Source organism: Antechinus flavipes, chromosome 6 (genome assembly GCF_016432865.1).
Source record: "Antechinus flavipes isolate AdamAnt ecotype Samford, QLD, Australia chromosome 6, AdamAnt_v2, whole genome shotgun sequence".
Lineage (NCBI taxonomy): Eukaryota > Metazoa > Chordata > Mammalia > Dasyuromorphia > Dasyuridae > Antechinus > Antechinus flavipes.
Window position 1 is genome coordinate 196,124,421 of NC_067403.1, and position 14,591 is coordinate 196,139,011.

General features: G+C 41.9%; 1 protein-coding gene across 8 annotated transcripts in view; it reads right to left on the bottom strand.

Annotated features, from left to right (window-relative positions):
- Positions 1-14,591, bottom strand: part of FGFR3 (fibroblast growth factor receptor 3) — a 97,824-nt gene that overhangs the window by 52,490 nt on the left and 30,743 nt on the right. For 7 of the 8 annotated variants that reach the window (XM_051966201.1, XM_051966205.1, XM_051966203.1 and 4 more), the window contains exons 3-4: positions 8,449-8,709; positions 1,537-1,590 (exon numbers count right to left, since the gene is read on the bottom strand). In XM_051966201.1, the coding sequence (XP_051822161.1) occupies positions 1,537-1,590; positions 8,449-8,709 (315 nt within the window). The remainder of the gene's footprint in view (positions 1-1,536; positions 1,591-8,448; positions 8,710-14,591) is intronic. The other variant, XM_051966208.1, reaches the window with a different exon arrangement.

Genomic DNA, 14,591 nt, shown 5'->3' on the forward strand with positions numbered 1-14,591 from the left:
CATTTTTTTCTTTTCACTCAAGGCTTCTTATACAAAATGACTAATATGGAACTATTTTACATGATTGCACATGTATAACCTGTACCCGATTGCTTACTGTGTCAGGGAGTGGGAGGAGAAGAAGGGAGGGATAGAATTTGGAACTCAAAACCTTAAAATTAAAAAATAAACCTGAACAAACAAATTCTACCTGAGACATTTATTAGCCATGTGACTGATTAAATCACTTGATTGGTCTGTTTTCGCTTCCTCTTGTTTAAGGTGAGGGGATTAGACCAATGGTCTCTAAATCAATACTTCTATGGACACAAGGCCTGAAGGCTGGAGGATGAAGGGTGGGGGAGACAGACCTGTCCAGTCTCGATGGACTGAATAGAGACAGGAGCTGAGCGTGAGATCCCAGAGTGCCATCCACCATCATTTTTCAATATTCCTCCTTCTAGAGTCCAGTGTTTCCATTTGTAAAATGGACAAAGCTAGATGACCTCTGTAAGGGATATTGAAAGGTACCATGGCATTCTGGGTATTGGATTTGGCATTAGGAAAAACTGGATTTAAATCCTGCTTCAGGGATTCTACTTGCCCTGTGGATCTGGGTAAATCCTTTAATGTCTCTCAGCCTCAGTTTCCTCATCTGTAAAATGGCAATAATAAAACTACTATCTCCCAGAGTCATGGCACTGATTTTTGTAAACTGCTCTCCAAATCTTACAGAAATATTGATTATTGGAGCTACTACATGGAGAAACAATTCCGGTGTCAAGAAGATCTGAATTCATATATAATCTTAAACACTTGATACTTAATTAGCCATGTGATACTGGGCAAATCACTTAACCCCAAATGCCTTGTAAAAAAAAAAACCCAGAAAAAAAAAAGAAATGTTTGTTATTGTTAAGTTATATATCCTCAATATAATAATTCACTTTTCTCCAGTTAGGAGTTACAAAGCACTTCCCTATTCAAAACCTTGTGAATACTGCAATTATTAGCACCCCCATTCTAACAGTGAACAAAACTGAGGCTGAATCAGGGCAAAGTGCTGAGTCACCTAATACGGGAAAGTCCAGAAGTGCATTCAAGCTCCCAATCTTAAGAGAGTTTACTCTGGACTTAGCAGGTGGAGGGGAGGGGGCAGGGCAGGATTTTCTCCACTTGGGGTGATACAAGCCCTCAGACTTAGGACCATATGCAGAGAAAGCCCACCAGCAGAAATTAAAGATGCCTTGGTTGTCTCCCGATATAATTCATGAGGAAATGTGTGTGTGTGTGTGTGTGTTTTAAAGAAATGTACATGTATAACCAGAAAAAAAAAATTCAAAAGTTAAAAAAAAAGATGTATTGGTTGGATAATCACATTTTGCTCCCTTCAGCAAATGAATGAGTCTTTCTACCCACTCCCCAAGGAACAAGGCCAGTCACTGAGATTGCTCCCAGAGCGAATGTGTAATCTCACCCTTCAGCCTCCACCTGAACAAAGCACTTATTGCTTCCCCCAGGTCTCCCCCAAAAGAAAAGGCACTCTCAAATCCTTACCTGTGTCTTCTCCTTCATCCTCATCATCTTCATCATCACCAGAAGATGGAGACTCTTAGAAAATAGAAAAAGGTGGAGTTGGAGGGATGGGGAAAGGAGGAGAAAGACCACTCATCACTCCAAAGCTGAGAGGGAGTTCAGCCTGGATTCCCCAGGGCTACAAGCTATTCCCAAAGCGACGAGATAAACTTGAAAAATCAAGCATTCCCCACCCCCTTTAAAAAGGAACCCTTCATCTGTCCAATGGGAATTATGGCCTCAACTCTGCCCACAAAACAAAGTCTTGGACAAGGTCACTGATAGAGTTCCTGTCTGAGGGAACATGGAGTCCAGCCTCCTTGTAGATTTTTTAAAAGAAGAGTAAGAAATGGGTGTGAGTGCATTCACTCAGCCTCTGCTTGGATACTTTCCTAATACTTTCTGGGATGGGCAGCTCAGTGTTGATAATGCAAGTCCCTTCTGAGTTAGGAATGATGGGTAAAAAATGAATAATTGTGCTTTGAAAGCATTCAGTGTCATTATGACCAGGCACATAATAGGACTCTTGTCTCTATGGTGTCCTTTTATACATACAAAATGGTGATCTGTCTTGAGGTGAGGGGGATCCAGATAATTAAAACTGCCTTAATAGCTTCTTAACAAGTCTTCTCCTCCATTTATTTCATCACTTTCTTGTTTGATGAAATAATTGCTCTGCTCAAAAATCTTCCATGGCTCCCACCTGCCTCCCCCAGCATTCAAAGCCTACCACTAGTAAAAAGAATTCTTCCCTCTACATATAGTGTGCTCCAGCCCCAAACTGGAGCCTTTATACCTCCCAGAGCCCACTTCCTGGAGTATCTTCCATCTTTTTTTTCTTCTGGCAAATCTTTTCTGGTCCCTTAAAGCCTAGCTCAGCATGTCTACCCCCTCCAGGAAACCCACTCACCCAGTAATAACCTCTTCTCTCTGTGAGTTATTTAGCTTTGAGAGCAGGGATCCTGTCTTAACTAAACTAGGTCTTTAGAACATAACAGGAGATTTATAAATGCTTTTATTTTATTTAAAATCTTATTTATTTATATTTAATAATAAATATCTATAATATTTATAAATATTATTTATTATTTTATTTTGCTTATAATGTGTCAGATTCAGATCTTTTGATTTAAAGATCAATCAATCTATGGGGCTACCACAGATTATATTTCTATCGTGGGTCAGTGGAAAGAAGGCCTGAATTTTGAAGTCTGGTTTTGGAGTCTTGTTCTGTGCAAGTCTGAGCAAGTTACTTAACTTTTCTGGATCTCGGTTTCCTCATGTATAAAGTGAGGGACTTGGAGCGGGGAGACAAGCTCTAAATTTATGATCCTGCCAAGCTACGGCTTTTAAGTCAGGCCACAGGCCCCCCTGTGCTAACGGCCCAGAGGAACCAAACCCAATGGCCAAGCAAACCCTGCCTGAATTCCTGCAGACCGATCCCGGCTAGGAGATTGGGGATGACATTTCCCTTCCTGAGCAGGCTCTGAAGGTGCTGAGAGGAGACACCGCCAACCCGACTCATTACCACCAGAGGTCTGGCAGGTGAGGAGGGAACCACAGTCAAGTCAACATATTTTAGCTTCAAGAATCCCCTTCCTCATTCTTTCCTTTCCTCCTCCCTCTCTCCCTCTAGGACCTCTCCTGAGGTTGAACCTGGTCCCCTCTGGGCTTATTCTCACTGCTAAGACCAGTCTTGTACTAATCAGGACTCCAGAATTGGATCAAGAGCGCCCAGATATGAATCCCATCTCTATCATTTTCTAGCTGTGTGATCTTGGTCTAGTCACTTCCATCAATCAATTAACATTTATTAAACACTTACAATGTGCCAAGTACTTCTGAGGGTCAATCTTTATTATGCACTAAACATAAGGGTCACCTGGAAACTCCCTTTTGCCTCTAAATGCTATGAACCAATACAAAGAGTGTGCATTCCTTAGACAATAGGGAAATATATTCATGCTCAGGATCATGGGAAAAACTCCCTTCTCCCCACCTTGCCAATGCCAATTCTACAAGTCAGGTGGGCTCAGAGCTCCCATTCAGTGTGTGATAAATGGGCTATACTTATACCAAAATAACAAACTCTCTTTACTTCCATTAGGAGAAATGGGACTTTGCAAGGTTCCAACAGGGGGGATAAGCTGCAGTAAACCATTCACATCCTCATCCTATCATCTAGACCTCAGCTTCTTAAACTATCCCCTTATGTGATCTTGTCATTGAAAATAGGAGTCGTGAAATTGTGATTTACTATCAATAAATTTACTATCATCAATTGACATTACAATTGATAGCAGTATCAGTATACTACTATATATTGATTACTATAGTAAAATGTGATTTACCATCAGTAAATCAGAAAATGTTGAACTTATATACCTATTTTATATACCTATATACTCAGGGTCATATAAGAATTTCTTGGGTGAAAAAGGGTGAAAAGTGGAAAAAATTTAAGAAGGCTTCCTGCTTTAAACCAGAAGTATCAACCAGGCCTAAATAAAACACCTGAGTTGTGACCTGAACCCGATTAAAATGTAATTGGCAAATATTAAACAAAACAAGTAAAAATACGATTAAAAAATAATATTACATTTCGACTCTTAGTCTGCAGGGATCCGTATGTACTATTTAGCGCCCCCTGTTTTTGTTTCAGTTTGACACCACTGGTTGTGTCAGCATGATAGAGTGAAGGGTTTCCAGATCCATACCTGTGGCCTTATTCACATCATGCTCACATCATCAGAAGACATTTCTTTTTTTGACTGTATGACAGAGTCATTACTTTATTTTTTATGTATTTTTTTAAGTTTTTATTTTCAAAAAGATGCATAGTTTTTAACATTTCACCCTTGCAAAACTTTGCGTTTGAAATTTTTTTCTCCCTTTCCTCCCATCCTCTCCCCTAGTAATCCAATATACTACATTTTTTTAAAGTACACATTTATGAATCATCTTGGTTAGAAGACATTTCAAAACCAGCCACTGCTCCTGCCATGGATGAAATGGGAGGAAACAAGATGTCTGGGTCTTTGAGCTAAGATATGAGATCCTCCATGTACTCGAGACCTTTCTTGGCTTCCCCAAAGCCGATGTTGTCTTCCCTATGACTTCTAGAGCACCTGTGATCTCACAGGGTTCCCCTGTAAAGACCCTGCAGCCCCCAGTCCATCCCCTCTCTCTTATCCCCAAGCCACTCCTAGGCCATCATGTCCTGGAAAGCCCCTCTTGGCCAGTATATTTCATGGGCAGATTTTTGTTACAATATGACCAGAGGGCCATTTAAAGTGAACCAAAAGGGACCTTAGAGGTCACTGAGTCCAAGCCCTTGTTTCACTGATGAGGAAAATGATCCTAGATTTGCTAACGATCACACAGGTACTAAACAGCAAAGGCAAAATTCTGGCTACCAATTCCACGCTGCTTTCTCTTGGAAACAAGCCAAACAGCTAATATTAACCTCATTTTACAGATAAGGAAACTGAGATGTAGAAAAGGGAAAGACTTTGCCATAAGTCACATTTAGCAAATTGGTGGCAGAGTCTCGATGCATACAGGGGTCTCCTTGCCCCAGGTTTGATACCCTTTCCTCCAGGTAATATGGGTGTGTAGAGTACCTGACATGGGGAAGCAAGATGGGGGAAGGCTGTGGGCAAGTCCCCCCAAAGTGACATCCCCCCAGTTCCTGCTGCCCCTGCTTGGGCTTCTTCCCATGCTCTAGCTATAGGCCAAATACTGGACAGGGAATTGGGTAAAATCAAATGGGAGGGTGGAGTAAGAAAGGGAGAAAGATATGAACCAATACCCCTGAGAAAGGAGCTCAAATTATCTATTTATGTTGGGGCTATTATTAACCAGAGGGGGAAAATTGGAGGTGGAGGGAGTGCAGGAAAAAAGGAGAAGAGCAAGAAGGGAGACTTAGGTTTTTTTTTTTTTTTCACTTTATTCAGGCTAATTCCAATATACTTGGGATGGAGAGAGCCATCTGCATCCAGAGAGAAAACTATGGGGACTGAATGTGGCTCATAACATAGTATTTTCACCTTTTTTGTTGTTAACTTGCTTTTTTCCTTTCTCATTTTTTCCCCTTTTTGATCTGACTTTTTAAATGCAGTATGATAAATGTGGAAATGTGTTCAGAAGAATTGCACATGTTTAACCTATCTTGGATTATTTGCCATCTAGGGGAGGGGAGAGGGAGAAAAATTTGGAACACAAGATTTTGCGAGGGTGAATATTGAAAACTATCTTTGCATGTATTTGGAAAAATAAAAAAGCTATTAAAATTTTTTTTTCACTTTACCAGCCCCATAGCTTACTATGTGTATATATATACTACTATAGTGCTACTTCCCCCAGAGATGTCCTCACTCTAAGATACTATTCTTCCTAATACAGTCCCTCCTTTTGACAATCTGAGCTGTCTAGTTGTCAGCTTTTTGAAGGTAGTGAGTTCTCTGTCACAGGAGGAAGCCCATGGAGATCCCACAAAATCCTGAGGTTCTGTGATGGCGATTATCTCCCAGGTTGAGTTGTCAGTTGCTCTTCCCCAAAGTGACACTTTTCCTGGCCTGCCCTTCTCTGAACACATCCTGAGGTTCTCCTGTCTTAATAATTGGGCTAAGTTAAAAGGCCCTGTGGGAATCTAATTCCTTTCTTAACCATTTAATTGATGTAACCTTGAAATGTCTGGCCAGGCCTTTGAAGGGAGCTCGATGAAAAACAGATGTGGAAAAAGATGGACTTGGCTTGGCTGAAACAGATAGGATTTTTAATCCAGAGGTATAATGGAATTAAACCACAGGGGCTTCTGGTTATGTTGTCAGGTAAAGGGAGAAGCCATAGGAATTGGGAAACAGGAAAAAATGGAGAGGGAAGGATGGAGGGATGTTTTCCTTTTTGGGGGGTAACACAAGAGTCCACCTCTCTTTTTTATTTTATTTCTTCATTCATTCATTCATTTATTTATTTAGGATCAAATAGCTATGCGATTGGTTAGTTCTGCTAACGCAATTTCTATTCTCCTGTTCCTTTTTTTTTCATTCTTTATTCCTCAGGATAGCTCAGTGAATAGAAAGATTTATTCATCAGCAAATTCTAATTTTCTTGACACTAACTTTGTTTCTGAGTTTGGGCAAGCTCCGTTACTCCCAATTAAAGCCTCTGTTGTTTTTGTTGTTGTTTGTTTGTTTTTTCTTTAAAATGGGGAGATGGATAAAAAAGGATGTTTAAGGTATATTCCAGCTGTGATCTTTATGTTAAGGTCCTTCTCCAAGCTCTAAATCTATAAATGAAATATAATCATTTGCAGGACAATTGAGGTAGTAACCATGTTTACGAAATCCTTAACTTGCAAGGCAGATTTTTTTTTTTAAACTTGGTGGGAAGAAACCACAGTGGTTCCTACCCAATTTCTGAAGTCACACTGCCAAAGGTTGGACACACCCTGAGCACCCACAGGTACTAATCTCTTCAGGTAACACTTGTTTAGTGTATTTCTCCATCAACCACAAATCCACTCCTTCAGGTATCTTATTGTTAAGGGGACCCACTGAATAATCTCTTTTGTAAAAAAACAAAACTCATTTTCTCATTACAAATACCCCTGGTAAAGGAAACCGACAGACATTACTAACCTCTTTTGACAAATGAAGAAACTAAGATCATTATGGAATACTACCCCAGGGTCACACAGCCAGTTAGCACTTCCAACTGAAGCAAGAGCCCAGGACCCTGGATTCTGAGTTTGGTACTCTTTCCAAAGTAATTCTTGATACGACTTAGAACATTTGAAAAAAACCACTTTTGTTCCACATCCTTTTATTTGGATGCATCAACAATTCCGTGAAGAAGAAGAAAGGAAGCAGTAGGAAAAGAAAGCTCTGGTAATTGGGGTTAGGAGGTTGAAATTTAAATCTCAGCTCAGCTAGAACTAGGTGTGTGGCTGGAGGCAAGTCTCATAACCTCCTCTGAAAATGGGGATACCTCACAGTGCGGGGAAAACACTTTCTCAGGCCTTGAAGCATAAATATATCATGATTCATGTGTTTATGACTGGGATTCACAGATCATAACAATGAAACTCATGGAATCATAATGATTATTTCCATTTACTAGATGAGGAAGATCGCCTGTAGAGATGGGACTGAAGTATTACATCTAGAAAAGGTATGAGATGTAATGACAATTGTCTTCAAATGAAAATCAGGTAACGTAGTATAAGGAAAGACAGAGGCATGGATTAGCTGTCCAATTAAGCTCTAGACTCAGCCGAGGCTGGAACTGTGGATAGAGTGCTGTGTTTGAAATTATGGAACCCCCAGCTAGAATTCTGCCTCAGATACTAGCCAGCTGTGTGATCCTGGGCAACCTCTTACCTCAGTTTCCTCAACTGTAAAATGGGGATAATAATGGTACCTACCTCTTGGGGTTGCTGTGAGATGATCATTGTCAAAGGCTTAGCATAGCGGTGGGAGTGTATTCATAAATGCTCATCAATGCCCTTTTCTCAGAGAAAGAAGGAAGTGTGGGCAAGGGGAAGGGGTTTTTTAGGCTGAACAGTGTCTGAAAGTAGTCAGGGGAATAGGTTTCCTATCACAGGGATGAGAGGATGGAGGAGCTGGCTACCACATGTCTGGGACACTGTACTCTGGATGCCCAGCTTTGGCACTGGCTTGCTTAATAAGCCAGTTATTACAGAGTGGGGACCAAAGCCTAGTTTTATCCTTTTCTGAAGAGGGGATGACCAGACCCTCATCCCTTGAAGCCTTTGTGAGACAGACAGACACACAGCCTTGAAGGGGTGGGAGGCCCTTGATGGGCTGGACATCAGGCTCACTCTTAGAGAAGACTGACAGACCCCAAGAGAGCTGGGGCTGACTCACTCACCGGTCACTCGGATGGTAAAGTTGCAGAGAACCTCACTAGAATGCTTCTGCTGGCAGGTGTAGAAGCCAGAGTCATCATAAGACACATTGATGATCTTCAGCAGGTTGGGCCCAATGTGGGTCTTATTAGTGGGGAAGATCGCCACCCCGTCCTTGAACCAGGACAACACGGGAGAGTCTTGAACCTCGCAGCCGAGCTCAACGCTCTCCCCACTTGAGAAGACCAATTCCTCCTGAGTCCTGGGGCCACTCCTCAATTGCTCTGCAGGGGAAGGAGAAAGCAAGAGGATAAATGCAAAATGAGTGTCTACCATTCCCAGAGCATAAAACCTCCCTCAACTTTTAAAGCTCAATTCATACCCGCCCTCTGAGAAAGGGAAGCCTTCTCCCAGTGGGGAATGACTTTTCCTTCAGCTGCTAGTGCCTTCCATCCAGATTATCCTAATTTTTTTTTTACACACACATACATATGCTCATTTGATCTACGTAACCACAGTGTCTAAGATGGAACCTAGTAAATGCTTTTTCATTGATTTTGTCTTTTTATTCCCAGTGTACAACATAAAGTAGGTGCTGAATAAATCTCCATAAAGTAGGTGCTGAATAAATCTTACATAGAGAGATTTCTTGAAGATATTTGGGAAGACATATAAAACTGATGCAGAGTGAAGTGAACAGAACCAGGAGAATAATTAATACAATAACAATAACAATGACTAGCCATGATGAGTCAGTAATAAAGCATGATGGAAGCAACAGACAAAGGATAAAGAAATACACATGTATATTTGGGTCATTGACAATATAAGAAAATCTTTTGCTTAACTGCATGTTTGTTAGAATCTTTTTTTCCTATGGGGAGGAGAAAAATGGATTTTTTATTAACTGAAAAAAAATCTATATATAATCAAGGAAACCACTTCATCTCTCAGTCCTCAATTTCCTCATCTGTGAAAAAGGAGGGTGGATCAGATGATCTATAAGATTCCTTCCAACTCTGATATTTTGGAGAAAGCATCTGGGGATGTTAAGGAGGGAAGCCAGACCTCAGAAATGATCGTTCAGTTTTCCTCCCTTTTCTTCTTTTTCTGTCTACTGACCTCACCAGATATTATTACTCATTTTAATCCCCAACAAGATTTGCAAGCCAATTTTACCCACTTTCACCAAACAATACTCAGCTCTGCCCTATGTGGACTTTGCAAAGCAGTCCCATGCTGAATGCCTGTATGTACTGAAATGAACACAATCGGGGGAGTTTCTTGGACAAAACAAAGCTAGTCTTTCTTGGTTTTTAAAAATAATTATAGTGTATTTATATTGCATAACCCATCTCTTCTGATTGAAAGTAATCTTTAAGAGATTATCTTATCTTCTCTGTCTATCCCAACTGCCAAGCACATAGTAGGTACTCCAGCCAAACCAGACAACCATGTCCCTTCAACCTTTGTGTGCAACCTCCATGCCTTTGCACATGGTTGGAATGGCTACTCTTGCCTGACTGACTTCCAACCTTTATTTTAAGGCACAATTACCTCCTTCAAAAAAAAAATCTGGATATGTTATCACTAATGTCCTTTCTCCCCTTTCTCAGACATCACCTCACATTTTGCACAGAATAGTAGGGAGGGAAGCGAGAGAAAAACCATCTATATAGCGCCTACTGTGTTAAATAAGCATTTATATGGCACTAAGAGCTTTCTATGTTTATATCTTATCTGTGGAAGTATGCCAGAGCTGCCTCAGACCAGCTCACAAGAGCCAATTGTTAAATTTTCAGTATGAACATTTTATACTTTGGAAAGAGTTTGTAAAAGGCTATAAAATCAGGGATCCGTGAATTGTTTTGTTGATTGTTTAGATTTAACAAAGTGATGGAGAAAATCTAAAGGACACAGATTAATCTTAAATGTGCGTAATATACATTCCCAACCTCCCCCTCCCCCAATCAGTGGTTAAATATTTGCCAGCACACCCCTGTTTATCTCCCTGTTAAGACGGCAGCTTCCCTCCCTCATGGATGGCATCTTGGCCAAACTTTGAATCTCCACCCCCCTCCTCCCCGTTTCTCTTCAGTGCCCAGCACAGTACTGGGGATCCTGCAGGCGTTCCACAAACTTGAATTTGTGATGAAACACGATGAAACTTGAATTAGTGTCTATAGGGGTGTGGGCCATAAGCAGAAGCATGGGGTCCTCACTGATGGGGGGGGACCTAATAAAGTATGATAGGGCTAAAAAGATCTAGAAGGAGTACAAGCCAAGCCAAATTCTATGGCCACCAGTGCTGGAATGACTCCAACACTAAAGTTGTAGCCCAAACTTCCTGGTCAGGCTCTTTGGAGAAGTCATTGGAAAGAACCTTGGAATATACATACATATATTTATATCTATATCTATATCTATATCGAGGGAGAGAGAGAGAGAGAGAGAGAGAGAGAGAGAGAGAGAGAGAGAGAGAGTGTTCAATATTCTCACTTTGCCTCTAGGGAAACCAAGGCCCAGGTAAGAGCAAGATCTTGACGTCGGCAAAGATTCAAATCCAGGATTCTTCATATTGCCACCATGGAATCATAAAAACCAAAAGTGTGGGAGCCAGAAGGGACCTGCTTGGCCCCCTAATCAGCCCCACCAATCCCTAGGGGATGAAAGACCTGCTTCCTGGAGAGGCTACAGGGGGAAAGGTCAACACTGGGAGACACACCTACTTGAGCATTAGAACTTTGGGGCCTTATGCTACCATATGGAATTGCCTTGAGGGGAAAAAAAAGGTAAGATTCGTAGCAGTTGCTAAAAATACTATATTGCTGGGGGTGAAAACAAAGCAAAGAATGTATAGGGCAGAACTGGTTGGGACAGGTCTGCAGCTGCGCCCAGGCAGAAGGGAGGATAGGTCTGGGATGGACTTGTTTGCCATGAGATAAAGGGCTTGGGCTAACATTGTCTCCGGGGTCCCTGGCAGCTTCCAGGAATCTCTGATTCCAGTCCCCAGAACTTTCAGTGGGGATCCCCGCCAACTGCCAAGGAGGACTTGGTTTCTCTTTCTGTAATACTGTGAAGGGGGATCTCTGAGGCTCTTGACATTCTGGGTCACTGTGAGTACATCAGGTGCTTGGGACGGAGAATAATCAATCACGTGTTAACTGATTAGAATCTAGTCTCTGCTAACATCCAGCTCTGTCATTCTAGGAGACAGATATATAAGAACTAAGATTCAAAACAGTAAGCGCTATATAAATGTCCCCCTCCCCCATCATTCAAAGCTCAGAGATCGTTGGCCAGAAATCTTTAGAGGGAGGAAAGTGGCTGATCTGAGGTCACATTGTGAACAATTAAACTTAAAATGTCAGAGAGAGAACTTCGGAGCAAAAAATATTGAATGGGAATAGGGTGGGCAGTAGGAGGCTTAGAACATATCAGACAGGGCTCATTGGAACAGGTCTGCTGGAGAGACCCTCAGAGCCCAGAATACCTGGAAGGGCCCTTAGAATGTAGAATGTCAGAGTGGGAACGGGCTTTGGACAGCAGAATGTCAGGGGGCTGGAAGGACCTTTAGGAAAGGACTTGAGATTACAGGAGCCAGAGAGATTCTTAGAATTCAGAATGGTAGGACTGGGTGCCATCCTAGACCAAGAACATTTAGATCACACAGAATATAGAACATTAGAGCTGAAAGGGGGTTGGTGGTAAAGCAGAACAGAATCAGCCTCCTAATTCCCAGGCAGCCACATCACTGTGGGGCGTGAGGGTGTGGACAGAGACAACACCCCAGGGAGTTGGCAGCAGCCCCGGGAGAAGACATCAGTCCTGCAGGGAGATTCATGGGCTTAGATCTCCTTCCAGGTATCTCTGTGGGAATTTCACTACTAAGGAGAAAGTATTTTCTTTGCCTCCTTCCTGACAGGGCTGTGCTCACCCATCAACCAGAAGGGGTGGGTTTCAGGGCCTGGGGGGGCTCCCTGGGAAGCCTCCACTCTGACTCAGAACCTTTTTTCTCCCTCCCTTCCCCCCAAAGCCATTCTAAGTTGGAGGTGGGAGCCACCAGACTTTTCTGAGTCATTGAGGTATTCTTAGTTAAAAAAAGAGGGGGTGGGTGGGGGGTGCTGGGGCTAGAGAGAGACAGAAGCAACCTGCTATAAAACACCTTTTAGAACTTGAGGCAAGCTTCATGGTCTGTGGTTTTGTATAGAGGGTAGTTCCCTGTGGGCCCTCAGCTATTAATTGAGGATAATGATGGTTTTATAGGCTCCTGAGAGTAAGTGAAAGGGAAAGGGGTAGTTGGAGTCTCAAGGGCGGGAGGCTGAGAGAAGGACTTCAAATCCCACCCCCAGCTCCTGATTTACACCTCCTACTGCCTCCACGATAAAAGTGCTCGGGAGCTGGACTCACAGGATGAAGCTGGACACAGATCCGAGCTCAGAACCAAGTTACCTCCCTTCTCACCTGAAAGAAGGGAGTGAAAAGCCTCCCCTATTTCCATATCTGAAAGAACGAGGAGAGGACGGTTTGCACTGTCTGGCTTATAGGACCGTGATGACAAAACTGCTCTCACAAACCTTAAACTTTGTATTCCTGGGGAGCAGGGGCTGTGAACTTGTTTTTATAAATTATTATTCTGACAACCTATTTCATTAAAATTGGTTTCCTTTCCAATGTATTTCATTTTATACGGTTAAAAAGATGTTGAGGAAGTTGAGATAAGGAGTTGGGGTTATCAGACTCCATGGCAAAGAATATCTCCCAGATTGGGAAAAAAAAACATTAAGAACATCTAAGGGGACAGTTAGAGGGTGTAGTAAATAGAGCCTGGGACTCAGGAGGCCCTGAATTCAAAATCTGCTCAGATACTAGTTGTGGGACGCTGGGCAAGTCATTTAACTGATAAAAAGAAGGAAAGGAAGAAAGAGGAGAAAGAGAAGGAGAACGAAGATGAAGAATATGAAGGACGTTGGGGTAAGAAGTTATTTTAAAAGTTTTTTTGGTAGGTGATATTGTGGGATTGTAGGGCAAACTGTCCCCTCCAACCAAGCTAAGAAATCCCCCCAAATACTGGACCTGATTTCTGAAGCCCCTGCTCCTAACTCTGTGACAATCAACCTGTATGAGATTCAGTTTTCCTATTTACTAAAAGGGGATACAAATACTTATCTTACCATTCTCCTAAATCCATACTTTCTCCTAGTAGACAGAGCTACTTGAAGATCCTCCCTTTTTGTTTTTGTATTCATAGCTATCCTCCATTATTTAGCACAGTAGGTGCTTGACACACAGTAGGTACTTAATAGATGCTCATTCCTTCATTCCTACCCACAGAATGATGAGGAAATCTTTGGAAAGTACTATTAATATCTATGATTTCTTATTATAATGGCCACTCTATAGAACCTTCCAGGAGGAAGCCCAATCCCCAAAGAATTGTATCCCAAAATAGCAGAGGAGGGAGTCTCAGGTCCAGGCATCCTCCTTCCCCTTTCTGCGGTCCAACCTGTCCCTTTTATCAAAGGCCCATTAGGGAGTCAGGAGAACCTGGAATCTTCTGGCCCCTGGCAGAATTCTTGGCTGAGGATGGGGTCAACAAGAAAGAGGCTCACTTTCAAAACATCAGGGGCCAAGGGGGTCTGACCGGGCCCTTTCCAAGGGCTGGGGAAAAGGCCCCAGTATACATATGTAAAATTACTCTCAAGGGGGGCAGAAAAACAACTATTGTGGGAACAGGTTCTATTTTCTCTTTTATTTATTTAAAGAATTCTCCAGCCTCCACTTACACCCTCAGGACTGAATTTCTGACATGTCAGTGTCAATAGTTATGAGAGATGCCAGCAAGAAAGCAGACAGCTCCTTCTACCTGCCAGACACACTTTTGGTTAAATACCTATTATGTGCCAGGTAGCGCAGGGATTAAACTCATCATTATTAACTGGTATTATCGATCACCTAGCTGTGATAATTTCCTTGTAAAGAGTTCAATGTCCATTCCATATGCTTTCTTCTTCTTCTTTTTTTAATTAAAAGGGAGTCCTTAGAGGGAGAAAAAAAAATGGAACACAGGGTTTTGCAAGGGTGAATGTTGAAAACTATCTGTACATATGTTTTGAAAATTTAAAAAAAGCTTTTAAAAAATAAATAAATAAAAATAAAGAGGAAG